General features: G+C 58.0%; 2 protein-coding genes across 2 annotated transcripts; both read right to left on the bottom strand.

The window, feature by feature from the left end:
* Positions 1 to 4,135: 4,135 nt before the first annotated feature.
* FGF5 (fibroblast growth factor 5) lies at positions 4,136 to 12,149 on the bottom strand. Its single transcript, XM_030948346.1, has 5 exons — positions 11,982 to 12,149; positions 11,569 to 11,675; positions 10,405 to 10,739; positions 8,583 to 8,686; positions 4,136 to 5,731 (listed from the first exon to the last, which is right to left on the bottom strand). The coding sequence occupies exons 1-5, from the start codon at positions 12,147 to 12,149 to the stop codon at positions 5,390 to 5,392; spliced, it is 1,056 nt and encodes a 351-aa protein (XP_030804206.1). The 3' UTR covers positions 4,136 to 5,389.
* A 5,078-nt stretch (positions 12,150 to 17,227) lies between these two features.
* On the bottom strand, positions 17,228 to 21,674 carry PRDM8 (PR/SET domain 8). Its single transcript, XM_030947811.1, is given in 5 exon segments — positions 17,228 to 18,375; positions 18,378 to 19,285; positions 19,473 to 19,704; positions 19,930 to 20,150; positions 21,538 to 21,674. Coding segments are annotated over 4 exon segments (1,830 nt in total). The 5' UTR covers positions 20,149 to 20,150; positions 21,538 to 21,674; the 3' UTR covers positions 17,228 to 17,904.
* Between the last annotated feature and the right edge of the window lie 5,336 nt (positions 21,675 to 27,010).

Genomic DNA, 27,010 nt, shown 5'->3' on the forward strand with positions numbered 1-27,010 from the left:
ATCTTAGCTCAAGTTCACACTTTCCTCAGAGCTATCTCAGCCAAAAGAACCCTCACCCAGCAAACCATGAACTGCAGGAATCCGCAGGCAAATCCATTTCTCAGATTCCAGCTCCATTTGCTTGAGGATTCATAAGAAAATGACAGAGTACCCCTCTAGAAAGCAAGCACTTAAACACATTTGATTCATTTAAGCCAAACATTTTCCCCAAACTACAATGAAAAGAGAATTAAAAAAGGACAACCAATTACTTCTTGTGTTGCTTATTGTAAGACACCTCCAGGTGGGAAAACATTGCTGCCAGTCTAACAAAGCCCCTGTCTACAGTACAAAGGTAACCAAACACCTCAGTCTCTTAAAAAGATACTTCACGCTGTATTAGGAACATTAGGGACATGACACCTTAAGAAAAATTGCTTGGTTTCTGTACTTTAGGGATGACTTTCAGGCCCAATGGCCTGAGTGGTCCCCAGATACAAAACCCATGCCCCTCCAAATTTGACAAAACACCCATGGGCAAATACCTATGATACAAATGACACCTAATACCTAGGAAACAAACACCTGCCTACCTGCTGGGCTTGTTCAGAAGCCTGCATAGCCAAGACCGGAAATGCTCACAGGATTAAACAGTAAAAAGCCAGGGGGAAAAACAAACACAAAATAAAGGGATTAGGGCAGCATCACCTTAATATTCCACCCAGTGATGGACAGAAAGAAGAAGAAAAGCCAGAACGGACCATCTGCACCCACCTGGAAAGCCCACACTGAGCACTTGAGTTTAAAGATGCTGCACTTCATGCTACAGATGTAGGAATGCTTTGGGATTTGGTGTTTCTAGTGCCTCCAGCCACTGAAACACAGTAAAAGAATGAACTGCAGAGGCCTGAAGGTCAATTATTCAGTTTATATTTCTGTGGAATCACTTGACATAACACCCAATGCAAAACATAAAAAATGAAAAGCAACATTTTCTCCCTCACTTTTAATTTTCTAATTTAGTGGTCCCCCTAAAAACAGGATTAAAAAACAGTAGAAACAAAGTACAAGACCTACTGTTAACAAGTGTGCCAAAACACCTGCTTTCTGTGTGTTTTCTAAACGGAACATGTTTTCATTAGACCTGATTACTTTCCTAATAATCTAAATTTATATGTGTGAAAGTGCATACAGTAGGGGCAGGTGTTTCTGAGCCCACACCTCGCAGCTAAAGGATCAGAGGAAGAGTGGCACAGAGGGATCCAAAAGTGCCCAAGAGAGGTTCAAGCTGACCATATTTGGGCAGGATTGTTTGAACCCAAAGCTCTCTGCAGCTGCCCCAAGCCCGGAGTTCACAGAAACAAAATGAGCTCCCCTTCCTGCCACTTTTTCTGCCCTCTCTAATCAAGGGAGAATCACACAAAGCAAATGACAGTAGAGAAATGCTAAGAGCTGTGTGGCACCCCCAGGATGGCTGGCACCAGGGCTCATTCCCACCTCTGGCTGATGGAACTCAAACCCAGGTTTAGTTTGGATCAGTTCCATCTGGGATTTCAGGAGCAAACCTCTCTGTTTGGACCCAAGAAACCTCTCCTGGATTAACAACCTGTGGTCCTGTGTCCCAGCTGTGGACTAAAAGACTCCTATTATTTTCCTTGGGTACGTTCAGGGCCAGATTAGACAGCACTAGGAGCAACCCAGTCCAGTGGAAGTTGTTATGGCAAGGGCGTGGAATGAGATGAATTTTAAGGTTCTTCTCAAGCAAAACCATTCTGGGATTCTATGATTCTGTGAAGAGTCAATCCTGCATAATAATAATAAAAAAATTAATTAAAAAGGCATTTAAAAAAAAAAGGTGAGTTTTTGCCTGAATTAGGAACATGAAATAGGATCGCACATGAGATATGGCAATGGCTGAAATATGCAGCACACGTGCTCCTGGCCCACAAATGCTACCAAAGACGTTTGACACGTGCTAGTAAATTATGCCATAATCATCTCACAACACCACAAAAAGGGGAAAATCACACAGGACAAGGAAGCTACTCTGTGGCTCTACCGTTCACCAGCTATGCTGACAACCTAAGTGCTATAAAAATGTTTTTAGCTCCTCGTAGCAAGGTCCCCCCCAAACTACTATTTATGGTAGTTGTTAATGTATTTTCCTCAAGAGGCCAGGAAAGCACACCCATAAGTGTTTGAAGATGTACACACCAGGGAATCAGAGAGAAGCAAGGGCAGGAACAAAAATCAGAGGGAACCAGACACAGGACACAAAAATGCATGACTGCAAAGCCCGGAATTCCCGAGGCAGGCTCAGCTTTCACAGCAAGCGCACGCTGCCTGCTGCAAGTGTGAGAAGGCACAGCTAAAAAAAAAAAAAGCCCAAAACTGCATAAGCTCTGCCTGAGCTGCCCTCACCAGAGACCTTCGGGGAGTGCATCAATACAAGCTCCAAGGCTTTTCCAAGGCGAGTTGAAGGAGCAGGAACACACCATAACAACACAAAACATCCCGAGTAGAGGAGCACGTACCCTGTGACAGCACCCACAGCCAAACGGGCACTTGGCTTCACTCCCTTCGTCCCCCGGAGCACACCTGCAAGTGACCGGCCCTGCCACCGAGATTGCCTGTGGGCATCCCGCTCCCCCTAGAGCTGGCTCCCAGCAGGGCACACTGGCACTTCGGAGATGCGAATTCCAGCGTTTGGGAGCCTTGGGATGTCGCTGTGATGCAGCTTGTTCGAGCAGATCGTCCCTGGGAGCGACTCAGCACCCAAATCCTACTCCACAATCCCTGCACAGGATCTCCTTCACCTTTCTGGGCCAGGAGCTGCTAAAGGCTGCCTTTGCCCACCCGAGCCAGCCCCACTACCAGCCCAGCTCACACCTCCAGACAGTGTTTGTGCCAAATTATTTGACCCTCAGTGGCAGGGGGGACACACCCTGTGTCTGCCCCAGTGTCCCTGGATGCTCTGCTGCTGACGGACTCCAGCCCGGCACCTCCTCCCTCCATCCGTCCCTGAGATCCCTGAAGCACCCTAAGGGACCCTTCAGCTCTGACATTTGTTCATTTTTCTTTCCTCATGTGCTCAGACTTGCCAGCTCCATAGGAAATTCTCTTCCTCTCGCTCCTGCTAAAGGACGCTCCTTCCAAGCCATGGATTTGGGAGTGCAGGACACACACAAATCCTCCTGGGGGATGTGGAACAAGGCATACGCCTCTGGTAGGGGTGACTGCAGGGTGAAAATGGATGGGAAGGCTTTTTTCCTCTCACAAGGTCAATGGATGTCTCCAAACCAGGGAGCTGGGGGCAGTGCCAGCTCACTGCACTCCTCACATTGCCCTTCTCAGCTCCACGTGGATTTGCACCTCCTCTGAAGGCGGAAATTGCCTGGAAAGGAACTTAAGAATCCTCTTCATCCTCTCGGGTTTCTGACTTGTTCTCTCCAGCACTGCAGCAGTACCTCTGAGGTGGTTGAACAGGAAAACAGAAACAGGAAAAATACTCCCCAAAAAAAAATCAGATTTTAAGTTTAAAGTAAATATTGACCACATTCTCAGGCCTTTAGTCCCCTGCTGCTGAGCAAGCCCCGTGAATTCCCTTAAAGAGGAGTGTCTGACAGGAACGGGCAGTGTCTGCTGGATTCCCCAATCCTGCTCTCCCTGCTCCCTGTTTCAATTGCACGACTGTGTTTTAATTATTACCACAACAGCAAAACACCAGCTTTTGAGGGTTTTTTCCCCAAAAAGATGAAATCAATACCTTGTTTCCTCTGAGGGCATGCAGGGGCACCAAGACCAGCACATTTGCTCCTCTGTTACCTGTCTGGGCTGGGGCAGCGCCTGCAAAGGCTACAATTCCATCAGCTCACGGAGATGAACTGAGCACAAATCACTGGGATTCTGTCCCTGCACAGCCAGACAGCCCAGCTGCAAGTGAGGAGAGCGCAGGACACACCTGCCCCAGAGCTGGGATGCCCCAGGGCACAGTTTGGAGGGCACAGCAAAGGGAGCACACCCATCCCTTCTGCTCTGCTCCACCCCATCACCACTTGTTTTTTCCTTCAGGAGAAGGGAAGAAGGCACAGACAAGGCAAGAGATCGCACAATTGGGTTACAAAATGAAACACAACAGTTTTATTCCAGCGTCCCCGTCCCATGGAGCACACATGTCTGGCCAGGGGCTGCCAGAGGGATGCCAAAGGCAAAGAACCACGATTCCAAAGGACACAGCCATTTGTACCACACTCAGATGTGGAGGGGAGGCTGATTATTGCTGCCGGATGCTGGCAGGGCTCATGTCCTGAGGGGCTCTGCCAACCTGAGCCCACCTGGGCTCCTATTAAGGCTTCACCGGTGAGGTTCGATGCTACCAGTGCCTGCACGAACAGCAACACGGCTAAACATCCACTGCAAACTCCTGTGTGCACTGCTACCACCACGATGGAGAAACAATTCTACATCAGGGCCGCCAGGGTGGGGAAACACTCCCCAGGGGACCAGCAGCTGTAACAGCACTTATTGCCACATCGCCACGCTCGCTGAAAAACAAAAACCTCTGCAAATGTATTGAGAGTGATAAAATAAATCAGCAGCAAAAAAGGTTGGACGAAACCGGTGGGCACCTGGGGGCCACAGGCATCCCTATCCCGTGGGGATACCTGCGGGGGGGCTCCTCCAGGGAGCGGGAATGCCCCAGCACTGGGGCAGAGGTATTTCAAAGCAGGCATCCAATCCGTGCTTGGACAGACAGGAAGAGTCTCACTCCTCCAGCTGTCCAGGGAAGAACGGGAGAGACCGCCAGGGGCGGGCTGCAAGCAGCCACCCTCCCCCAGCCTGCGACCCCCACAAAATACATCCACACATCCATTATTGCCAACAAAGGGTTTGGAGAGCACCCCGCACCACAGGTAAGGCGGCAGAGTTCGCAGGGCTTGGTCTCTGGGCTTAACCTGTGGAAAGGGAAGAGCTGGCTTCCGAGAGAAGGCAGAGGGACAGACCTGGATGCACGGTGCCTGAGGTATGGTCGGAGGAAAAAGTGCAGCAAGAAGGAGATGCGAGAAAAACAAACAAAACCACTTGGCTCTGAACATCTCTCTCGTGTGAAAATGATTGTCGAAGGAGTCACTAGTGAAAACAAGCAAACATGTTCGCTGTAGAGGTACCTTCCTACTCAAGGTCCCAACAACAGAACGCTCACCCAAGGTCCCGTCCAGTGCTCCCAGGAGGAGCAGGAATTCATGGCAGAAATTCTCCTTGGCACGCCTCCGGGGATGCCGCCCGGTCCGTGCGGTGAAGAGACGACCCCGATCCCGGCCCGGCCGCCCGGGAGCGTCCCGGTGTCCATGTGCGGAGGGAGACACGGGTCCCCGCGGTGGGGTCACCCCCCGAGCTGCCCGGTGCGGCTCTACCCGAAGCGGAACTTGAGCCGGTACCTGGCGGGGCCGGGGTTCCTGCGCGGCGGGGCCGGGGCGGGCTTGGCCTTGGGCGGCGGGGGTTTCTTGTCGGGCAGGGCCACGGTGAAGGCGAGCTCGGGGGGCTGCGGCTGCCCGAAGCGGGGCAGGAAGTGCGTGGAGACGTGCTGGGGCCGGGCGCGGGGGCTGCAGCCGCGCTTGGCTTTGCCGCGCTTGTTGAGCGCCACGTACCACGGGCGGCCCGAGCGGGGGCTGCGGTGCACGGCCGAGGCGTAGGTGTTGTAGCTGTTCTCCTGGAAGCGCTCCCGGAAATGGCAGTCCACAGTGAAGCGAGCCTGCGGGGACACACGGGGGACACCGCTCGCAAGCGCCGGGGGGCAGCCGTGCCCCAGCCCCAGCGCTCCCTGGCTGGGCTGCCTCCCCAAAGCCGGCCCTAGGGAGCGGCTGGAAACACGGAGCACCAGGCACCTGACTGGAAAACCCCCGGTGGAGGTACTTGAGGAGCTGCTTTCCACTCAGGTTTGGGCTTTCCTGGGGAAAAACGTCCCAAAACCAAACAGCAGAGCCCAGCACTGCACCTGTGTGCCCACAGCCCTGGAATCCCCATCTGTAGCACCTGGCAGCCCCTCCCAAATGCTCTGCCATGCTTTAAGGATGATGGTGGGCATGGTACCCGGTGGTCCAAGAGCTTTCCCAGCTCCATTCCACAGCAACACCTCCAAACCACGGACATGGAGGAGATGCTGAGCTATGCAGCTCCCAAACCAGCCATCCAGAGCAAGGCCCAACCCCCAGCAGGGCTTTGTAAGCACAAGGAAAATGTTCAAAAGCCCAGATTTAACCCAAGAATCTGAGCCTTACAGCACAAGTGACAGAGCCCACAACCTGCCACGCATATTTTGCCTCATAGCACTTAGATTTAGGCCTTCTTCAGCTTGCTGATCCCGAGGGACACCACCTCTGTGACTCATTTCTGCTCTCCCCATCTTCCATACACCCTCCCTGCTGTCTGCCCTGTGCACAGGCCTCTACCTTTCCCAGCAAGGCATTGCCAACCCTTGGTGCTGCCTGAAGCCCCAGTACTCAGGCAGGACATCCCACATACCTGGGAAGCCTCTGCCCTGCCCTGGGAAGTGCATCAGCAGCTGCCTCAGCATGATCCTGTCAGGCTTGCCCACATCCCAGCCTCTCAGCTTATCACTGCACCGCTCCAGCCTGGAAAACCCTTTTTTTTTCCCCACATAGGGCAGGGGTGGCAATCACAGCACACGGCTTGCTCTGCAGAGCTCCAGAGCAGTCCTGAAGTCAAATTTCCAAACCTAGCTGAGCAGAGATTTGGCCCAGTGAGGAATGTGCCAGCTCCTAGGAAAGGAGAATTACCTGGACAAATCTGTCTCCCCGGGGTCCGTGCTGGACAGGCACACAACCCCTCCCACCCTCTCTGTGCTAAAAATGGCCAAACAGGAGAGCGAGCGTTTACCAACGAGGAAAAAGCCATCTGTGCACGCAACTGATAATTGCTGGGATAACTGTCATCTTCCGAAGCTGGCGCCTCTAAAAATGAACCACTCAGTAATTTAATTAAGCTGGCATGAAAAAAAAAGAAAAAAGAAAAGAAAAGAAAGAAGAGGAGGAGAGCACCTGTGAAACACTGAGCTGGGATGGAGCAGAGCCCGAGAGTGAGTTCTGGAGGAGCCCAGTTTCCTGCAGGAATGAGTTTTGCCTGCGGTTCAGCATGGAGCCCCCAGCCTGACTCCCATATCAAGGCTCTGCCCTGAGTGACGGGCACAGGACGTGCTTTGTGCTGCTCAGCACTCATTAGGCCATGAAATAACCCCCGTCCTGCCAGCGCAGCAAAGAACAACAGATGCTGGGTTTGCATTATTGGCATTGTTCAGCCCAGCAATCTCGAGACATTTGGGTCAAGTTTCCACAAATCTGCAGCTCCCACCCGAGCGGGGCATCGCGTGTCCTCACCCCTGCCCTGACCCTCCGACTGAGGTCCCTCTCTGGCCCTGCCCTTTGTGTGTCAACAATTAACCGTGCCCCAAAGAGGCTTGATTTAATTTCTGCCTGTGCCAGGGCATAAATCAAGGCTGCTGCTCAGATAAGAGGCCCATTGTACACCAGAGGGGAAGGCTCTGGAGGGTCCAGCAATCTCCTCTCCATCCTTTCCCTCTCTTCCTGCTCTGCCCCTCTGCTCTCACCTCATGTTTTTTTCTCCACAGAACCATTCCCCTTCTCCCTTAGATCCCATTCATGCTCCTAGGTGATTTATTAAAAGAAGCAAGCACCGGCTCACTCCTTAAGCATCAGTAGCCTGCAGGAGCAACACACCAGAAAGGTTTAAGGGAGAAAGAGGTGAGTCCAGAAATCTCCCTGGAGGTGATCTGCAGCCTCGGGCAGTGCAGGCACATCCATGACATCCCCCTGGCACCGGGAAGTTTGTCTCAAAGCTGTGGGGTGGGTAACAGCCTTTTCCTTTTCCCCAGTCCTGGCTGGCCTCTCTGGGAAGCACCCTCAGGGATGAAATGCTGCCTTACAAATGCCCCTACATGCACACACACCTTTCAGAGGCACCGACTTGGGTGCAAGCACAGGGGCTCACTGTGTTTGCTTAAACGGTCCCTGGAGCTGACAGCAAGAAACAGGGAAGCAGCATCCCGAGGTTGGAGCCAGCAGCGAAATCAGCTTATGGATTCCTTCGACACAGAGAGCTGGGAAAAGCGTCATGAGACCTGCAGCAAACCTCAGCCTTCATGAAAACATTCTGCAGAGGAAAGTGACCGGGATTTTCCCACCCTGGCCGCAGCCCGGCCCTCACCTGCCCGAATTCCCAGTCGCCAAGGGCAGAGCCAGCCGAGCCGCGGCGCTGCCGGCGCCACGCGTGCTGCCCGCCGGGAGGAGACATTTGGCCAAACCCTTCTGCGCGATCTGCGGCAGCTAAAAATAACCCGGCCGTGCTCGGGGAGCAGGCTCTGCTGATGCAAACCACACCGAGCGCTCTCCCAAAGGCGCACGCCTCACACTTTAAAGCCCCGAGCAGGAAGGTGGGCTCGGGGGGCTGCAGCTCCACCTGTCCCCTCTGTGTCTGGTGGCGCCGGCGCCGCTGTGCCGGCGCTTGGGAGGTGTCACAGAGCCTTTAAAAATACACCACACATACTGGTAGGATGGGGGGTTACTTACACTTGCATGGAGTTTTCCTTTTTTTGACATCGCTAAAAATTTGTTGCTGAAAACTCCTCGTATTCCTACAATCCCCTGAGACACAGCAAATATTTCCAAAATACCTAGGATGACAGAAATCCCAGAATAAATCACAGTTCTTTTCACATCGGCGTGACAGAGAAAAAAATAAATACAACTTAGTCTGACAGGTTTGCATTTCCTCTCCCACGTCCCTGCTCCTTCCTCAGCTGCCTGGCTCCACCCAGCTCCTGCTCCATCCCTCTGCCTCCATCCACTCTGGGAGGGATACGGGCTGCTAGGTGGGACTTGTGGGATCGGTTTTTTTTTTTAATTGCATCTTGGGGCATAACTTCTGGCTAGGCTGTGGTGGAACAAGTTCATCCCTAGGGAAACCACCTACACCAGCCTGCTGGGATCAGAGCTGCCCATGCTCATCCCACAGACTCTGCACTCGGGAAGTCAGGGTCCCACAAGCCAGCTGGGACTGGAGGCACCTCTGAAGCTCCCTCACATCGCCCCTGAGGCACCCCAGTCCCAGCACCAAGGGCCTGGGGCACTTTGGGGGGGTTACAAGCTGCCACACCCCTCATGCCACAGGCCATGGGGCTCGACTGCCCCACTGGAGCAGGGCAAGTCCCTTGTCAAACACCTGCCTGTCCCCAAGGGCACCCCAAACCCTCCTGCCCTTTGGGGGTGGCCCTGCTGCCATGGCAGACACACTCCTGTTTGTTGGGGTTGCCCAGGGTCAAGCCCCGTTTCCCAGAGGTCAAAGCCCAGGTGTCCCTGCCAAAAGCCATCCTCTTCCTCCCAAGGGCCTCCTGAGTGCCACAGCCCAGCACTGCCCCCCTGTCACCAGCTGGGGCTGGCTCTGCTCCCACGTGCGGAGCTGGTGTCCCTGTGGCCTTTCCGGGGGGGGATAGCTCAGCTTAAGGAGGAAGGAACTGCACATAATTCAGGTCTCTGCAGGACAGCTGTAGCACCAAACCTCTACCAGCCCTTCCAAACCCGTGTCTCCCAAAACAGCCATGGAGTGGGGGCCCCTTTTCCTATCCATCCCCTAAACCCCTCCAGGCCACGTGTCCTGCTGTGCCCGCCAAACACTGAGCAGAGCTCCTGGGCTCCTGGCATTCCTGCCCAGGGGCTGCTCTCCCTCCTGGAGCCACGGCACAGTCTGGGCCCCAAATCCTTTGGTCCTGGGCAGATGTGGTGGCTGCTGCGTGAGTGCTCCCAACAGCTGAGCCACTGCCAGGGTCACCTCGGGCCCGAGCCCCCGGGCTTCTGAGGGGATTTTTCATCCCCACCTGCCATTTCATTCCCTCCAGCAGGATATCATGGCAACTCCGACCAGAGGATAAGCCGTGAGTTAGCACAGCTTTCTCTCAGAGGAACGTCAGCCTCAGTCCTATTTTTAAACTGAATATATCCTATCACTGTGCTGGGAGAATGAGAATGCAGCGAGAGGGATGGAAAAGTCCCACTGGGAAAGGACCAAAAAGGGGCAGCATCTCCTCCTCCCCCAGGTGCCTGGCAAGGGGCTGGAGTGGCAGTGCAGCCCTTAGGCTCTCACACCATCCCCTCGGGCTGGGCAAACCCTCGGGTGGCGCTTCCCTGAGGAACACAGGCATCTCCCACGTATCCCACAGAGCACAGCCCCTCCAGCACCCCAAATGCCCCTTTCCCGGGCCCGCCGGGGCTGCAGCTCACCCCAGGCGAGGGCGACAGGAGTGAGGGGCTCCGTGAGCCCCGCGGGGATGGGAAGCCCGCAAGGACGGGGATGCTCAGCCCCGGCAGCCCCCCAGAGCTCCCATTCCCCACTCACTGAGCGGACTCGCGTCGTGGGCGCCGTCCACGCGGCCGTCGGGGTGCAGCTGGAGGTGGAAGCCGATGCCCACCCGGCAGTACAGCCGGCCCCGCCGCCGATCCGGGCGGCTCCGCGGGAAGCGGCTCGGCCCCGCCGCCGGGGAGGAGGAAGAGGAGGAGGAGGAAGACGCGGGGGCGTTGCGGCCCCGCTGCGCCCCGCCGGGCACCTGCTCTCGCCGGGCGCGGGCGGGCAAGGCGAGGAGGAGGAGGAGGAGGAGGAAGGACGGGCTCATGCTGCCGGCGGGCGGGAGGAGGGAGGGAGGGAGGGCGCCGCATCCCGCTCCGCTCCGAGCCCTGGAGGGGGGAACCGAGCACGGGGGGAGCCGGGCCGCCCCTCCCCGCTATTTATAACCGGGCGGCGGCCCCGCACCTGTGCCCGGCCCCACACCCCCCCACCCCCCGTGCCCGCGGCAGATGCGGGGCTCGGGGTGCATCTCTCTGGGAATTAACTTGTCCTCCTCGCCGGGACGAGGCCGCGGGGCTGCAGGACCCTGGGGACAGGCTCGGGTTGCAGCCCCCCGCCCGGGGTTCGGGGGGTGACGCGGCAGCTGCGCACTCAGCCCACCCGCGGGCAGGGGGCTCGGGGCAGCCCCCGAACCTCAAACCCGCTCTCCCTCACTCACGGGGCCCCACTCGGCCCTCGGGGATAACGGGGGGGCCCCATCACGACCCCCCGATGGCATCTCACAGCCTGCAGAGAAGTGGTGGTGGCCCTTATCGATCCACATCATCCTCCTCGGTTCCTAGGCAAGGGGTACACAGCCCCAGCCTCCCGCCACCGTCAAGGTGACAGCACACGTGCCCAGTGTCCCCCAGCACCATCGGCCAAGCTCCTCCCCAAACACAAACACACCGACCGCACAGCATCGCCGCGCAGGAGGAGACCCCGCAACAACAGCCCATCCATCCTCCTGGCACAGCTCTGCGTGGATTAGGCTTTCCTCAGCTCCTAGGGGCGCTCCATGTCCTCAAAGCTACTGGAGAAACCTCACCTCGCCCAAAGCCAACAGGGCCAGACACGCCCTGCCCAGCCCGCAGCCCCCACTCCGCCCCTGTGTGCCCTCAGCGCTCCCGCCAGCCGGGGCTGCTCCCAAACCCCACCAGGAGCTGCCCCTCGGCCTGCCCAGGGGTGCTGCTGGCTGGAGGGCTCGTCCAGGCAGGGATCAGGTTCAGCAGGAAGGAGGCAGAGCCGGTGGCACGCCGGAGGGTGACCTCCGCCTTCCGAGGAAGCTGAAGGTCGGGGGCACACGGAGGGAGGGACACAGGCTCGAGGAGCTGCATCCAGCCTGGGTGACACCTGGCACAGGCTGGCGCGAGCAGATGATCTCACAGCATTGCTGCCATTTCAAACCATTTCTCAGCAGATATCTATATCCACAGAGCTATATGCACAAGTGTTATATATAGACGTGTATACATAGACTGCCCTATATATAGATGCACATACCTGCAGGAAGGTCAGGGCGCTTAAACCTTGTTTACTTCTCCCAGCTGTAGTGGTTAGCCTGGTAAAAGCCATGACTTCCACTTACCCACCTCCTCTTGAATTACACGCACATGCTGATCCCCAATCCGGATCCCTGAGAAGCATGAGGAGCTGCAGGACTTCCTCACCTCTTGAGCGGTGTTTGTGCAAGACTTCCGGTAGCAGCACAGCTGAGGAGAGAAGGCCACCTTGCTCCAGGAGGATTTCCTCTTGGGCATCTTGGTGTAAAGGCTGCAGCTGGTACAGGATCACGGCAGCAAAATCCCTGTTCTCCATCTGAGGCAGCAGAAACCACTTCTGCCCCTGAAAGTAAAAAGCAAATTCAAAAATGTTCACAGTTACCATCCTGGGGGTGAGCAGGCACAGCAGCAGCCCAGGAGCAGAAAGGAGGCACCTGCCTGCCCAGGCCAGGGATACTCACCTTTGGAAATCATCTGTGGCCAGAGGTTCACCAGCAAGTCCAGCCCCCTCAGCTTCCACCCTATTGTGCACCCTCACAGTTTCCAACAGCACTCCTGGCCCCACCCTGGCTGCCAGGCATCCTCTGCTCACTCACACTGCTGTTATTTCCCCCCTGAAGAATTCCCAGACATCTCAAACCTCCGAGGGAGGGTGGCCACCAAGAAGTCACACCAGCCAGGTGTTCTTGCCCAGGCTGGTCCCCAAGACCTGCTTTTGGAAGGACCCCCACTGCAGTGAACATTCCTGGCCCTTTCTGGGGGAGGGCCCAGTGAGGCAGCAGAGCCCTTGGGGGTTCACTGATTGCCTGGACTCCTCTTTCCTTTGTTGTGGAATAGGACAGCTGCAGGACAGCACCCCCCTTCTCTGGGGACTCCCTTGCGCCCCTCAGAGCAACACCCAACCACCCTCACTGTGGAGATGTGACTGACACAAGTCCCCATAGCATAAGGTGTGTTTTCATCCTCACCGTGACACTTCAGAGCTCACAAACAGTGCTGTGTGGTTCTGGGTGCTTCCTAATTCTTCCCCTGCCTAACACATCCTTTTCAAATACTCCAGGCACTCCTGCATCACAGCTCAAAAAAAGCCCCAAAGAACACCAATGTAACAACAAACCAAACATGAGGTTTAAACCTAAATAAATAAGCAGATGTAATAGTGAACTTCCCAGAGCAATTGTGTGTAATTGCCTTTGGCAGTAGCAACCCTCACTCACACACACCAGCAGCTTCGGAAGCCTAATGCTGATGTTATGTTATTTAAATTATTCAGGGCTCGGTTACAGAGAAAAGTCGGCAAATGGGAAGGCAAAGTTGTGTTTCAAGTGTAAAATTCCCTGACTGAAGATGAGAAGGACTCTTCTGAGCCTGTTTGATCTGCTGCAGAGCACCGGGCCTGCGAGCTGCGCCACAGGAACGCTCCCCCCTCCCAATGTCAGCCTGGTGCTGCTAAATTGCCACTTAAAAATACACCAGGCAAAGCATGGGGAGACATGAGAGCAGCCAGCAGAGCCTGGAAACAAAACCCCTGCAACAAGGATGTGCCTGAAGGAGACTCACCACAGTCAAAGGGGGATGGCTGGTCCCCAGGTCCCCCTGCACATCCCTCTGGAAGTATCTCCTCTCCTGAAACACAGAGAACCACAGCTGCTCCAGGAGCTTTGCAGAACCAAACGCTCCACCAGGAGGAGGTGCATTGAAAAAGGTTAATTTGATTAGGATGATTGTCCAAACCTGTTACCAGGAGGGAGGATGTGCATTAGAACAGGTGAATTCAATTGAGATGATTGTCCTCCTCTTACATAATTAAGATGATTATTACCTTCAGGTGGTGGGGAAAGCACAGGTGCAAGTGGTTAACATGCCCCACAGGCACGAATGTCACTGAGATCACTCAGAAGCCACCTCACAAGCCACCGGGATAAGGAAAGAAAAAAATTCTAACAAGTGAAAAGCACTATGTCTTTAAATAAAACTCAGAGCACTCGAGGCATTCCAGTATTCTGCAGGACAGCAGTGTATCTCACAGAAATATCCCCCCCTGTGTTTTGGTTTTTGTTTGTCTTTGTTCTAAGCACACAATCAACACGTTCTGTACTGGGCCAGGTCTTTCCCCACTCCAAATCAGTCCTTAGCAGCAGGGAAAGCAGGGAAGGAATACCATACAGTTCATGGGATTTTCAAACAAGGGAACCACTTCAGCCTTTCTTAGACATCCACAGCTGAACAACGCGTTTTCCAGAGCTGGGTGTTGCAGTGAAATCCTAGTAGCTGATTTTCCAAATGTAACCAGTGAGAGGTTAACTGGAGATAGGCACTGCACACAGAGGAGCTCGGCCTCCTCGCAGCAGTGGCAGCAGATGTCCATCCGTCCAGCACGCTGCTTGGCACCTTCACACACAGCACAAAACCCAACACACAGATTTTGGGGTGGCCTCAGGAAGGCTGTGAGGATTTTCAGAGGTTGTGAGAGCCTCGCCTGTACACCTCTCTCCATACCTAGGGGACAGAATCTATGTGACATTCTGTACAGCCCGTGCCCACACTGGGGAGCAGTTCAGGTGCCCAGTGCTAATCCATTCCCAAACCTACACAGGCACAGCTCCTGCTGGCTTGGGCAGGAGGGGATCAGGCCCCCAGGCAGGCAGCTAGCCCCAGCTCCAGCCCAAAGTGCACAGCCTGTGGGTCTGCTGCCCAAGGCTGCCTTCAAACAGAAACCTCTGTGGGTGCAAAGCTGTCTTCTGCTCCCCAGGAGCAGCATTAAAATCAGGATTTGTTGAATTATTATCACTGTGATTTGCAGTGTGGCCCAGCTACAGGGAATGTGGAGCAGTCTAAGTGCCGCAGGGCATAGGGAAGGGGCTCCCCAAATCTGAAGGCTGCTTGTCCTTATTCCCAGCTCCTACTTGCTCTTCCTCTGCAGCACATCAAAGATGCCCCTTGTCGGTGGGTTTCAGAGGCAAATGCATCTGTGGGCTCTGGCAGAGGCTTACAAGGGCAGCTCTGTCCCAGAGAAATGCCCCAGAAGGGAATTTTCTGGTCTGTGATGTCAGGTGAGGACCCTGCATGGGGGAAAGCCAGCTGGTGCCACAGCCCAGTCAGCTTCTGTGCTGTGCAGAGACACAGCACAGCATCAACCGCAGACAGGGAAAGACATCTAAAGAAAAAAAAAATAAGGAAAAAAATGAAAATAAAAAAAATTCTCTTCCTGTTTCCTAAGCAGCAGAAATGATGACAAAGGAGCAGTATGTGGCAATGGTACCCTTGCTGACCTGAGGAGAGCCAGCAACCCTCTGGGGAATGAGGGATGTGCTGTGGCCAAGCCCTGATCCCAAAAGGCCCAAGGGGAACCTCTGTGAACCCTCTCCATACAACAGCCAACTCCTCAGGATCATGGGCACTGCCTGCCCTTATTACAGCATGTTCTGCTTGTGCAGGAAGCATCAGTTGGAGTTTGATTTATCACTTTGGAGTTCGATATCTGATTTCACCAAAACAAAGTTTTGGATTAAATTCCCTAGCCTGTAGATTTTTGTGCTTTTAGACAGAAACAGCGTGAGCTTTGTGTGGCAGTAACAATGCAGGCACCTGCTGCACCACGTGTGCCCTGTCTAACAGTGCTTTTAGAGGGCTGACTGCAACCCCTGATCCAACCCCAGTGGGAGAAGTCCTGGGGTTTAGCAGAATGCCTTCTGAGAGAGTCCCAAGGAACACACAGAAAGCATGCTGCTGCAGGAGGCTGCCAGGGCAGGGGCACAGCACACCCCACGGCTGTGAAAAGCCATACAATATTTGGGGTAGATGGAGGAGACTGTGAAACCTGCGGGCGTGTGCTGGGTTCCCGAGTGCACCTTCGTGCAGCGGAAGCACCATCCCTCCAGTAGCAGCACCCGGACAAGCGCAGGGAGCCAGGCAGAACATAACTAACGCCGCCGCTGTGAACCTCCCCGGCTGCGGGAGGGAGCCGGCCCCAAAGCCGGCCCGGGGCTGTCGGAGAGGCGAAGCTGCGGCGGCAGAGGAGTCCTGAGCACCATCCCCGGGGGAAGGAGCCCGCCGGGGCCCGGAGCGTAGCCGCTAGCCCCGCGGCGGCCCCGCTAGGTGGCGGTGCCCGCCCGCCTCTGCCGCCCACGGCATTCCCGCAGCCCGCCCGCATCCCCCGGAGCCCGGGGAGCATCCCGGGGAACCCTCAAAAGCGGGACGAGCCGGGGTGGCACTGCTTTTTAAGGAAAATCCACGGGATGATCAGTGTCTCGCCCCCGCAATTAACGGCGGCAGGCGAGGCTATGTGTATTCCAGAGGCAAGGAATGAGAGCAGGGGGCCGCTCCGGATCCTGGCGTGCCTTGGGGGTCATTGGTACCGGCGTGCCGGGGTCAGCGCGCTGAGAGCGAGCAACATCAGCGGGAAGCTGCATCACGGGTACCCCGTGCAAACCCCAAACCCCACGGCCGCCGACGCCGGTGGCACCTGGACCCCATTGATGTGACATTGTGGGCTCCAGCCTTGCACAGCTCCGGCAGCTTTGGGATATTGTCCCTACCAGTGACCTGGCACAGCGTCGGTGCCGGGATGATGGCAGCCTGTGTGTGGAAATGGGTTTCCTGAACATCCCCGGGCTGTGCGTGCCCCGGTGCCCTCCCGTGCCCCCCAAAGCGGGGCTGGCACTGAACGCGCCCGCTGCAGGCTGTGCACCCGTGCCCGGGAGTGTCCCCCTTGTCTTGGCCCTCCCGGGCGCCCCTGGCTGCGATGCCACCACCCCGGTAATGCACCAGGACAGAGGGGACCCACCCCTGGCCCCTTCAAGCGCTCCCTACCCCACGACACTGTAGGCTGGGGGCTCCCCTGGGTCCTGTCACCCCAGACAACCTCCGGGCCACCTCCGTGGCTGTGCCCATCCTGCAAGCCCGCGACCACCCACAGCCGTGGCAAGGGTGGGGAGCAATACGGGCTGCTGGAAGAGGGTAGGTGGGAAAATAGCAAAACACAGAAAGACAGAAAGAAAGGTAAAATGAAATAAAGACAACCAAAAGACGAAGGGGAGAGGAAAGGAAGGGAAAAACAGGATGAAGGAGAGAGATAAAGGCTGAATAAAATGCCGGACGAAAGCAAAGACGCAAAGAGGAAGGACGGACAGATGTCGGAGGGGCCGAATGGAGGGAGGCAGGGGAGCAGGGAAGGAGAGCACAGAGAACAGGCGGCGTGGTCGGGCTTTCCTGCCCTTCCCTGCGGCCCGGTGCGGCCGGGAACACCATTGCCATCCCTTCGCCACCCCTTCGTCACCGCCCGCTCCCCCGCATCGATTAACGTCCAGGTGCTTTGAAGAAAATAAAGTCATTTATTGTCAAAGCATCCAACATACCCGGATAAACTATAAAGTTTAATAAATCTTTTTTTTTTTTTCCAGAGGGGCGAGGAAAAAAAAAAAAAAAAAAAAACCAAACCCAAACGGGAAAGGGAAGGTAAACACGGAACTACCGAGACTCCATTCCACGGGCACCAGTGACACTCGGGGGGAAGGGGCGCGGGCGGCGGGGCCGGATAGGGGTAGCGCCCGGTGCATGCAGGACCCCGGCCCGCCGCCCGCCGGCCCCGCCGCGCTCCCCTCGCCCTTATCTTCATATCCAAAATAAAAATTTACCCTGACATAGAATTATTATTACATCTAAACCATAAGTGCTTAATAATTTAAGTAGAAACGTATGACAAATGCATCAATATGTTGCAATATATGACATTTTAAAAAATGTATTTTTAAGTCATTTTTTTTTCTTTTTCCCGGTGCTTCTCTTTTCTCTCTCTCTTTTTTTTTTTTTTTTCTTTTACCTTCATTTTTCTGCTTCGTCTTCTTCGCCTCCTCATCCTTCTCACCCGCTGCCCTCCCCGCCCCTCCCCGCCCCTCCCCGGACTGTGGAAACGCGTGCATCGAAGGGAAAGGGTGGGAGAGGCGGGCGGCGCGGGTGTCCCCGGCGCGGGGGTCCCGGGCGGGTTCCCGGGGCCGGGACGGGGGTGTCCCCGCTAGTTGTGGGAGGTCATGTGGCGGGAGAGGTGGTGGCGCTCGCGGAAGGACTCGTTGCAGATGGGGCACTTGAGCTTCTCCTCGCGGCGGCGCTTGACGAGGGGCTCCAGCGCGTATTCCTTCTTGTGGTGAGAGCGCATGTGGTAGACCAGGTCTGAGGTCATGCGGAAGGACGCGTTGCACTTGGCGCACCAGTTCTGAGCCGGCAGGCACAGCGAGGTGAACGACGGCGGCAGCAGCGTCAGCGCCGACGGCAGCTGCAGCTGCAGCGGCCCCGCCGCCGCCGCCGCCACCGCCGCCGCCGCCGAGCTCTTGGGCCAGAAGGCCGTGGTGTAGAGGAAGGGGCTCTGCTTGGGCAGCCCCCCGCCGCCGCCGCCGCCCGCCGCCTCCCCGCCGCCCGGCAGCTTGGCGGCCAGCGCCTCGGCGGCGTACAGGCGGGCGGGGGCGGCGGCGCCGTCGGGGCAGGGCTCGCCCAGCCCCCCAGTTTGGGACCCAGCACCAGCGGCGGGACGTGCGGGAAGGAGCGGGCGGGCTGCGAGAAGGCGCTTTTCCTCTCGTCGGCGCCGCCGCCGCCGCCGGCGGGCCCGCCAGGGCCAGGCCCGAGCTGCGGCACCGTGCTGAAGGCGCTCCCCCGCGCCGGGCTGCCGCCGTCCAGGCGGGCGGCCAGCGGGCCCCCCGCGCCGCCGCGGGGGCACAGCCCCGGCTCCGCGCCGCCCGCGCCTGGCGAGCCGCGCTCCGGGCCCTCTTCGGGGCCGCCGTCGGGCTCGGGGCCGCGGGCCGCCTTCTTCACCTCCACGAAGGCGCTGCGCTTGGCCTCGCCGGTCTCCGGGCTGGGCGGTGCGAAGAGGCGCCCGCCCTCCTCCAGCCCGCAGTAGGAGCCCGCGGCGCGGTACTGCTGCTGTGGGGCGCAGCCCGGCTCCTCCTTGGGCGCCGCCGGCAGCCCCGGCCGCTCCGCCGGGAAGCGGCCCCGCGCCGCGCCGGGCCCGCGCTCCTCCTCCTCGGGGAAGCGCCGCTTCGCCTTCCCGGCCGCCGCCTCAGGGCCGCCCTCGGGGGGCGGCGGCCGCCCCGGGGAGCCGGCGCGCCCGCCACGGGAGTTCTCCAGCTCCCGCGCCAGGTTGTGGAAGTCCGTGGAGGGCTTGGTGCTGGCGGCGGGGCCGCCGTCAGGCCCGGAAAAGGGGTGGTGCGGCGGCCCGCCGGGCTTCCCGAACTTGCCGGGCTCCTGCTCCTTGCCGGCGCCGTCCTTGGCGGCGGCGGCCTCGGCGGCGGGGCCGATGTCGGGGCCGTGCAGCCTCTTAGGGCAGCGGAACCGGAGGTGTGCGGCGAAGGGTAGTTCGAACTGGAAGCGCTGGCTGCACTCGGGGCAGGCGAAGGGCGGCGAGCCTGCGCCGGGTGGGCACGACAGACAGACACAGAGAGGGAGAGAGACAGCACCGTCAGCCGGGGCCACCGACGGGATGTCCGCCGAGAGTTTGGGGATCGGGAGCGGGGGATCCCGAAGCCCCCCGCCGCCTCCCGATTCCCCCCGGCGGCAGGGATCCCCCTCCTTCCTCCCGCCCGGGGCACCCACCGTTGGTGCGGGCGGGGGCCCGGGCCGGGCCGAGCAGCAGCAGCTCGGTGAGCTCCTTGCCGTACCACACCAGCAGCTCCTCGTCCTTGGCGATGCGGCGTAGGGAGCGATAAAAGAGCTGCCCGCTCTTGATGTAGGCCTCCAGGTTCTGCTCCTCCCGCTCCCGCGCCGACTGCACCAGCCGCAGCCACATCAGCCCCTCCGACGAGCCGTTGGCCGCCGACGTGTCCACCTGAAACCCCGCGGTAATCAATCCACCGGACCGAAAGACAGACCGACCGACCGACAGCACGGGGCCAGGCAGCAGTGGGAGTGGCGGCTGCGGCGGGGCTCTGCCCTAGGGGACGGCCTCCCGGCGGCGGGGGCTCCCCGGGCCGACCTGCGCTCCCCGGCGGGGACGCGTGCGGGCACCGGCCGACGTGGCGGGCGGCTGGGCCCGGGGACGAGCGGCTCTTACCCGGAATATGTAGGGGACGGTGCGCTTGTCGGTGGACTTGAGGGCGATAAAGGCGATGCTGTCATACAAGGACGTGTGGCTCAGGACGCAGGGGCCGAAAATGGCATTTTCCGGGATGTCGCAGGTGGTGTAAACGCTGGTGAAAATGTCAGTCAAGCACTGCTGGACCGTCTTGGCATCCCCGTCCCATATTCCCCGCTGGACGCCGGCGTCCTCCATCCCTGCGGGCGGAGAGAGGGGTAGAGAAGGGCCCCGTTACCGCAGCGGGTCCCGCTCAGCGGTACACCAGGATGCCCCGGAAAACAAAATAAAATCGACTTGAATTAATAAATAAAACATTACGAAAAAACCTCCAAAAATATTTTTTAAAATTAGATAGAAAGATAGAAAGACAAAAAAAAGCAGGCGAGCAGTTTCTCCGGTTTGAAAAAAAATTTAAAGCAGGCTCGGAGCTGCGAACAGAGGCGGGGTGCGGGGACTCTGCCGCTCCGATTTATTTTTTTTTTTAGATATCGCGGCGGAGCTGGTTCTGAGCAGGGACCCGAGAATCCCACCGGCCAGGTCCTGTCCCGAGCAGGCGCCTGGTCTCCCTCGCGCAATCCCCGGCGCCGGGCCGGGCTGCGGGCTACGCCGGGGGAGCGGGTGGGTTCCAGCGGCTTGTCATTGTCGCCGATTGCGTGTCAGCTCACCTCCCGCTCCGCGCGACAAGGGGAACGTATGGCTGCTCATTATCATAATCCAGCACTTTCCCTCCGAGACTTTAATTAAAAGCAGCAAGCAGAGGTAATTATTTTTACCTCGACACGCTTATTTATGGAGCAGGGTGAGAGCCCCGGCTGCCGCGCGTTACGAGGGGAGGGATGCGGGCGGCGGGCAGCTGGCGGGGCGCGGGCAGCGGGCAGGGTGCGGGGCCGGCGGCGCCGCCGAGACCGGGGAGGGAGCATCGCGCCCGGCTGCGGTGCCCTAGCCCTTCCCGACCAGATTAGCGCACGGCTGCCTCCCCCCGCCCCATCTGCCATCGAAATCCGTCATTTGGGGCTGGCTCGGGAAAAGACCGGTGCTCCTCCCGGTGCGCCTGCTGACGGCTGCCGCCGCTCGCACCGGGCACGGCTCCGCCGAGCCGCCGCTCCCCCCGCGATTTCGGGGTACGACCCGCACCGCCGGGAACTTCACCCCCTCCCGGAGCGGCGGCGGGGGTCCCGGCCCCTCCCCGGGAACGGAGGCCGGGGGGAAGGCGCTCCGGCCGCCTCCCCGGTGCCCTCCCCGCTCCGCCGCTGCCCGGCGCATCCCTTCCCCGAAGGAACGATTTCACCAAACGAAACCACCGGCGGCGAGGGGCCCCCGCCGAACTTTCCTCCCGGCGGCGGCGAGCCCCTTACGGCTCCCCACGGCGCCGCATCTCCCCGGGTCCCCGGGCCGCCCCCGGCCCCGCGGCGCTGCCTCCCCCCGGCCGCCCTTTGTCCGGGCCGGGCGGCGCCGGGGCCGCTCCCGGAGGCTCCCCCGCCGGTCCCCGCAGCCCGGGCAGGCCCGCCGGCAGCACGGCCATCCCCGGCATTGTTCCCGCTCCGGGGCGGCGGGGGGCGGCGGGGCCCCTCCGCCGGTACTCACCAGGGACGGTGGGGATAATCCTCGCCCCGACAGTGGCACAAAGGCGGCTTCGGGCTGGCTGCCTCGGGCTCTCAGCGCCGCTCCATGCCGGGCCGGGCCGTGCGGGCGGCGAAGCGGGAGGCGCGCGGTGCAGACGGACCCGGTGCAGTGAGGGGCTGGCACGCAGACACACACTTTTTGTTTGCTGCACATAATCTGCCCAATGACGCGTGACAGCCCACGTCCCTCCCGTTAACCCCTTCGGGGCTGCCCGCTCGCCGCCCGCTCGCCCCTCACCTGGACCCGCCGCCACAGGGCACCGCCAGGGAAGGGGGTGGGAAACGCGGGCCGCCTTTCCCCACCGACCCTCTGCCGGGGCAGGGAGCGTGTTTGGGGCCGCGGCTCCGCTTCGGCCCGGCGGGGGTGCGGGGCGGGGAGCTGGGGTGCCCGACGGCCGCTCCGCCCGGCGCCGGGATCCCGGCGGCGGCTTCCCGCCCTGTCCCCGCACCTGCCAGGTAGGGGCAATCGGACACGCAGGAAAAAAACCTCCTCGGCGGGACGGAGCCGAGTGGGGATGCCCGTGCCCGGCTCCGCGGAGTGGAGCGGCCCTCCTGCGCTGCCGGCGGCCGGCGAAGGCCCGGCGTACGGAGAAGCGGCACCGGGCAGCCCCGCGCTCCCCGCCGGAGCGGGGCAGGGGCAGCTCCGGCCGGAGTCCCCTGCCCATTCCGAGCCGGTCCGGGGCGGGGGGCGGCCACGGGCTCTCCCCCTGCTCACCCGGGGCTCCCGCGTTCACCGACACGCGCGCAGCTTCAGGGAACAGAGAGGCGCGGATGCTCTGCGCCGAAATAAGGGGTTTATCGCGTGGAAAAGTGTTTACCGGTCCCTCCCTGATCGTCGTCATTTCAGACAAAACAGATTAAAAAAAAAAAAAAAATTAAAAATAGAATTTGAAACCTAAACTAAAAAAAAAAAAAAAAAAAAAAAAAAAAAGAGAGAGAGAGGGAGAGACAAAGCGTTTTCCAGGGGCGAACGGAGCGGGGTTTGTAGAGAGTGGGCTGATGTTTGGCTTTCAAATTCACTTATCCTCCACATAATTACGATTTTCCTTGCATTAGGATTAAAGGCTGCATATAATATGCTTTCAACATTTATCTTATTAATTCGACAAAACGCAGCGTCTCCTAAAAGGGAGATTCTCATAACATTAAAAATATGGGAGTCTAAAAATTTGGATGTCAATTCCTGCTTCAAATGTGGTGTTGGTTTTTTTCCCCTATTCCTGTTTTTTTTTTCTTTTTTCTTTTTTCGTCAGTGCTGCAGCTCTCGCTGTAAGATATAAATTGTCCGAATGACTGTCATTAGTGGGGGAAAAGAAAACCTACGCGCTGATTTTATTCGCGAGAATTTTAAGGGACACCACAGCACATATACGATCTCGAAATCGCTTTGGCGTGATCCGAGCTACCGAAATTCCCTGGGACTGGAAAGGACCGCGGAGGAATTTCCGAGCTTGTATCCAGTCTCTGATGCCACTCTAAAAGGGGATCCCAGGGAACAACGTCCTTCGACCTGCAGAACGGCTTTGGGACGGACGCGGGCTCTTTCTTTTGGAGTTTCTGCTAGGGGGTGCGCCCACCGCAAACCCCGCAAAGCCTGGCGCCGGCGGCGCTCTCCCGGCGTCCTGGAAATGCATCACCGGGATTTCTGGGAGACACGGGGCAGGTGCTCCGGGCCCGATCCGGTCCCCGCCGCGCTGCCAGCGAGCGCGGTGTCACCCAGCGGGGCCGTGCGATCGCTGCCCGCCGCCGCCCGGCTGCCGCACGCTCCTATCTATCTCGGTACATCCATGTATTTCTTATTCGCTTATTTTTCCAGAAAATCTCTTGCGGAGAGCCAGGGACAACCCGGGCTGAGGAGTTCCGGCCGCTTTCCCAGGGACACCCGGAGCCGGCAAACCCGCGCCACTCCCCGTCCTCCAAAAGCGCAGCCCCTGCTCTGCCGAGCCCCTCTCGACTGCATCAGCGCGGCACGGACCAGCTCCCGGGCGAGGGAAGCCCCAGGAGCAGCGGACAAGCCCAGGACCTGAGCTCAGAAGGGGCTGGGCTGGCCAAATCTCCGCAGAAGCCAGGGTGGGGACCTGGTGGGGATTCAAGTGGCTGCAGGGCTGGCAGAGTGGGGATGCCTGGATGCTTGGACACGGTTATCACTAACCAGGATGCTAACCCTCTTCTGACCGTGATGAGTTCGTGTGGGGACGGCTGCAAGGGACAGAGAACCTGCTCCCAGGAGCGTCAGTTTTCTCTTTGCTCCATGACCTTCACGCAGGAAGGGGAGAGGAGAGGGCCCAGGAAAGGCTGCTCAACCTGTGCTCAGAAACACTCCTGCATCCTTTGGGAAACACTGCCTGAGTCGTGGCATGCGCCAGGCCTACGGGTGTGTGGTTACTCCTGTGAGGAGATACATACACAGCTGAGAGTCAGCTCCCAGGTGACTGCAATAAAATCACTCATAAAATAAAATCACCGAGAGAACACACGAGTTCCCAGAGGCACACGAGCCCAGCCACACTCACTCCTGCGGGGCCAGGACACTGTGAGGAGGGGGCACGAAGGGATGCTCTGAACTGCCCTGCTACTCTCTCTGCCTGCTGCTGCCAGGGGCAAGGCCAGCTGTGGTCCCCGGGAGGTGCACACCAGGTGGAATGGAAAATCCACTTAAAACGAAATGTGGAGCCACAAGCTTTCCTGGTGCCTGGAGAAATGCAACCAGAATGGTTCCCTTCCCTGGAGACAGACAGGCCTCTGTAGTGGAAATAAATCAGGGCCTCAGCTGAATGACTGAAACCATCCTTTCTGCTTGTCACCAGGCTTGTGGATGGCGCCTTTCCTGGGGAAGCCCTGTGCTGGGGTACCAGAGACATCCCATCGCACTACAGACATGGCAGAGAGGAGCAGTACTTCCCCCACTGCTCATTCTGCATGGGGAGCCCACTGGGAGTCCTCAGACCCACAACCAGATGAACATTTGCCTACCTCCGGGTCCCTGCCAGGGCTGAGGCACACCACCAGTGTTCTCTCTTGTTTCCAGCCCAGCTCCCAAACACACCTGAGGGTGCCTGTCCCTTCCTATTCCCTCTGACCCTTCAGCCCCACCTCACCGGTGCTGGACTCCTGGATCAGGTCACTGTAATGCCACAAATCCCTAAAAAGGGCCAGATACCACCTTTAGCTGTGGTTCACCCCAAGGAGCCAATGCTCCTGCTCCCCAGAAAGCTGACATACTTTCCCTACCTGCTTTCTCATGGTTCAGACACACCACAGGCATCTTGGCTCTTTCCTCATCCCTGATTGTGCCCAAACTTCCCTTCTACTTCCTTCCGAGCAAACACAGAGTCTGGTTAGAAATATTAATTTGCATATTCACCAAAGGGTCACAGGAATTCTTTTTATTACCTAGACCACCGAACATAATACAGGTGGCTGGTTAAACGGTTCATACATAGCCCTCTATCACTGCTGACTTTCTATTTCAGAATTATTTTTCTCAGGCTTTCTGCTTCTCCTCCTTTCTTGGCCTGACAGCAGCATCAAGGTTTAAAACCTGGAAAGCTTTCACCTAGCTTCACCTTCCTTCAAACATTTAACAGCCTGACAGAAGACATGATTGGCTACGAAGGACAGAAAAGGGAGAGAAATGGAAGAAGGGGAATCCTTGCAGGACTGAAATCTGCCTCTGCCTGCTGTACACCCTGGGGCCCTTCTGTCCCTGTGTGCCACCAGCATGTCCCACGCTGGGACCGGTGTAGGGTCGGGCAGTGCTGGGCTCCATCTCCTCAGGACACCTGAGCTCAGATCGGTGGGCTGCACGTCTTTTTGGTGGCCACAGGAGTTCTCTGCTGTTGGGTCCATGAGGACATCACTCACAGCTCCCCACCAGACCCTGGGTGGCCGCTGAGTTGTGCACGGCAAGAGCTGAGTGCCCAGCATATTCCCGCAGGTGGATAATCCTCCTGCAGGGATGGCCTCTCCCCTCCTGCTGCTGCCCAGGGGCTCTGGAGGCCTTGGCCTCTGCAGCGAGTGACAGTCCGTAAAGTTAGCAAAGGTTTGCTAAAGCCTGGCGCAGAGGGGGTGGGGAGAGCAGTGAAAGGACAGACAGACGGGGCGGGGGGGAGGGAAAAAATAAAGATGCAGAGGATTTCAGCTCCAGCTCTGCTGCAGCAACTTGACGTGGGGTGTGTGAAGGAGCCTGAAACTTAAAAAGATTTATTTTCTCTAGTCATAAATCTCATCCCGTTGTTCCTCTGACCAACCAAGCATGATAAAGTCCTTTTCCATAAAGTATTCAGTATTAAAGCCACAAAGCTCACCCAATCAGTAGCCATCTGCTTCTCCCATAACTGCTGCTCCAGAAGCAGGGAAAAGCAGCCAGAAGAGAAAGGGCACCACTGTTACGGCTCTGGGACAAATGAGGAGGCACTGAATAGCAGCCGAAACCTTTGGTTTGCCTTGTATATCTGTATCTATAGAGACAGAGGAAGAAAGGAAGCATTATATTGATACAACAATTGTAAAACAAAAAAAGGAAGAGGCATCTAAAGGGCAATACAGCGGGCATCAGAGGGCCCCGCGGGGAGGGATGCTCGCAGATTCATACAAACCTATAATTGCTTTGCAATTAAAAGATAAAGAGCACGAGCAAAACAAAACAACAAAAAACAAAAACAAAAAACAAAAAAACCCAACAAAACCAAAAACAAAACAACAAAAAAAAAAACCACAAAAAACACACACACGCAAAAAAAAAAAAAAAAACCAAACCAAAACAAACAAAAAAACCCAAACCAAAAAACACCAAAAAAACCGGAGAAAGTGGCAAAGCGACCCGCGTTACACGGTGCATCGGCAGCTGAGCTCTGGCAGCCAGCGAGCCGGACATTGCTGACTGGGGTACGATATTGGCGGGACCGACCCCCCATTACGCTCTCCCCCGCCACCCCGCACTGAACTTCGCTTGCAGCCGGCTGGGAGGGAACAACCCCCAGGCGCCCCCCCCGGAGCTCCCCGTGATGCAGGACACGTCCCGCAAGCCGCCCCAGCCTTCTCTGGAGGGTGTTTGAGGGGACCCCTCTTCAAGGCACCGCCGGCCGCGCTGCTCCCGGGAGTACAGAAAAAGCCGGCAACGAGGTCACCCCAAAAAAGAGGCGCGGAGGTGCGAGGGTGGCGGACCGGAGAGGGGGTGCAGAAGCCTGGGGGGGCTGCGGGAGCACCCGGAGGGCAGCGCCCACCCGAGAGCGGCCCCCGCCCCTTCCCGCGCCGCCGCCCGCCAGGCAAGCAGCGGGTTAATGACCGAGTTAGGTCATTAACAGATTTACGTCCCCTGAGAGCCGGGGCTTCGACCCGGGACCCCACCGCACGCTCTGGGGAGGGGACATCGCCTCCAGCCCGCGGGGACGCGGGCAGGGACCCATGGCCACGGGCCGGGATTAGCGGCGGCG

Source organism: Camarhynchus parvulus, chromosome 4 (assembly GCF_901933205.1).
Source record: "Camarhynchus parvulus chromosome 4, STF_HiC, whole genome shotgun sequence".
Lineage (NCBI taxonomy): Eukaryota > Metazoa > Chordata > Aves > Passeriformes > Thraupidae > Camarhynchus > Camarhynchus parvulus.